The 2,500-nt window shown below is 39.9% G+C and overlaps 1 protein-coding gene across 1 annotated transcript in view; it reads left to right on the top strand.

The window, feature by feature from the left end:
* LOC138041890 (uncharacterized) overlaps positions 1–514 on the top strand; it is a 1,868-nt gene extending 1,354 nt beyond the window's left edge. The window contains exons 3-4 of the mRNA XM_068887572.1: positions 1–135; positions 376–514. The exon at positions 1–135 is cut by the window's left edge and continues 171 nt beyond it. Of these exons, the coding sequence (XP_068743673.1) occupies positions 1–131 (131 nt within the window). The 3' untranslated portion in view covers positions 132–135; positions 376–514. The remainder of the gene's footprint in view (positions 136–375) is intronic.
* Positions 515–2,500: the final 1,986 nt, after the last annotated feature.

Raw genomic sequence — 2,500 nt, 5'->3', positions numbered from 1 at the left:
CGCTCGGCATTGTGCAAAAAGCTTGCCATGGGAAAGCTCGCTGTGTTTTGAGCGCAAATAACTCAGTGTTTGGTGATCCGTGTATTGGAACGTACAAGTACCTTGCTGTCCAGTACAGTTGCCAAAAATAAGAAGGTTAGTTGGATTGTGAAAAACAAGGCATTCCTCACAATTTTAAGAACATAACAATATCTTGCTGATTTTTACATTCAAAGGGAAGATGCTTTGTCAAAGCGTAATTAGTTACTGCTGCCAAAAAAACTATACGACTGCAGTTTTTCTTTTTTACAGTGAACAAAGTGAAATCTTAACCTAAAGCGTGGCGGAAAAGATATTTCCAAGTGCTTAAATTCTCTTCATTTCCTCTTTTCACAGGGTTTTCTCCTCATCTGTAGTGATGCACCTGGGTATTTTTAAAGATTGTCAGTGTTGCACGACCGAATGACTCAAGAGTTGGAACGTGATCTTGTATTTCAGCAGTTTTAATAAAAGTATTATCAAAGGGCATCAGAAATGTTGTTCTCGTTTTCACCCTTTCTTTATTTTCCGTTTTTTCTTCCTTTTTGATACTACTACTAGTAATAATCACCATCATATTAATCATATTAATAAAAAAGCAGTACAGCGCAATTTAGAGCGAGTTTCAATCGAGTGTCGTACAACCAAAACCGAAGTAATTACTTTGGCCAATCAAAAAAAACGGAGACAATCCAGTAAACCAATCAAAACTCGAAGTAATTACACGTAGCCGACACAAAGCGCGGGAAAATGTGTACGCGTGAGCCACGATTGGATTTGGTTTCACTTCTGATTGGTTGAAAAATGGCACGAGAACTTTCAACCAATCACTGAGTGAAGTATTTCAAAACCAATGGAATTCGCTAATTACTTTTGACAATCAATTGAAAACCGCTCTAACACGTGAATATAATCAATTGCGCTTATACCCTAATAAACAGCTGCATCGGTCCTACACCGGACCAAAGAAATAAGACTCTGTCTCGAGCTGCATAGCCACGAGCTGCTAGGTGTTTGCCACTTATTCCCTTTCTCATGGGTTGTTCAAAGTATGATGTACTTCGCAACAAAGCAGCTAAAATTAAGGAGCCTTTCTCATGGGTTGTTCAAAGTATGATGTACTTCGCAACAAAGCAGCTAAAATTAAGGAGCCTTTCTCATGGGTTGTTCAAAGTATGATGTACTTCGCAACAAAGCAGCTAAAATTAAGGAGCCAGTGCAGCCCAGTAGTAAGGGCTCTTGCCTTGAGATCCGGGGATCCCGAATTCAAGACATGTTTTGAGCACTCGTTGAATTTGTTCCTGATAGTCCCTGGTTCAACTTTCCAGCTGCACTTGTAAATAGCCAACTGGTTTCCCTCCCGTCAGTTGGGATTCTCAAAAAAAGTTGCTGTGTTCAATGCCCGGAGATATTAGCTACCAGGTACCCTAAAAACCCGAAGGTAAATTGTGATACTTACCTTATCCTTAGAGCGAGTTTCAATTGAGTGTCGTAAAACCAAAACCCAAAGTAATTACTTTGGCCAATCAAAAAGGACTGAGACAATCCGGCAAACCAATCAAAATTCGAAGTAATTACACGTAGCCGACACAAAGCGCGGGAAAATGTGTACGCGTGAGCCACGATTGGATTTGGTTTCACTTCTGATTGGTTGAAAAAATGGCGCGAGAACTTTGAACCAATCGCTGAGTGAAGTAATCACAAACTAAAGTAATTATCTAATTATTTTCGACACTCAATTGAAAACCGCTCCATACTTTACCCGTCAAAGTTTAAATGAATCGTAAAATCGCGGAAAATTACTCGTATATTTATCGGTGGCGCACTAAGTGGGGAAACCGCTGTACAGAAATCAAATCAACTTAAAACATATCAAATCATAGGTTGGTTTTTGAGGAGAGAGGAAAACCGCAGTATCAGACTGAGAAAAACCTCTAGAAGCAGAATAGAACTGACCAACAAACTCAACCCACATATGGCACCTTTTCTGGGAGTCGAACCAAGTTCAAGTTTCAAGTTTCAAGTTTATTTATTATTCTTATTACATATTACAAAAGAATCACTCTTACCCGCAAATAGCGAAAGCTAATTTTAAGGTTCAGTGAGTACATGAGTAAAATTCTTGAGTAACCGGAAGGTCGTATCTTCAACAAAGATTGGTATGCGGGAAACTGGCTTTAAAACTCCCCGGAAGTGTGGTAGTTTTCACCCTTGATACTCTAGGGCGATTATTTAAAAAGAACAGGAAAGAATTAGCCACATCAAACACAAAAAAAGCAAACAGACAATTGCCTTCCCCGTGCGGTGTGTTGAAAAGCGAGAAGACCATGGTAACAAGGTTAACCTGTGAAGGGATGGGCCTTATTCGCACGGCGGCCATATTGGCCATAGAAAATAGATTTCGCACCTCGAGCCTCGAGTTGAAATGTTTGGAACGAGTTTCGGCGAGCGAAAACAAATGTTTTTAATCCTTCGGGACCCA

The sequence above is a fragment of the Montipora capricornis genome, chromosome 3 (genome assembly GCF_036669925.1).
Source record: "Montipora capricornis isolate CH-2021 chromosome 3, ASM3666992v2, whole genome shotgun sequence".
Lineage (NCBI taxonomy): Eukaryota > Metazoa > Cnidaria > Anthozoa > Scleractinia > Acroporidae > Montipora > Montipora capricornis.
Note: the sequence above shows the minus strand (reverse complement) of the source record. Positions and strands in the feature narration are given on the sequence as shown.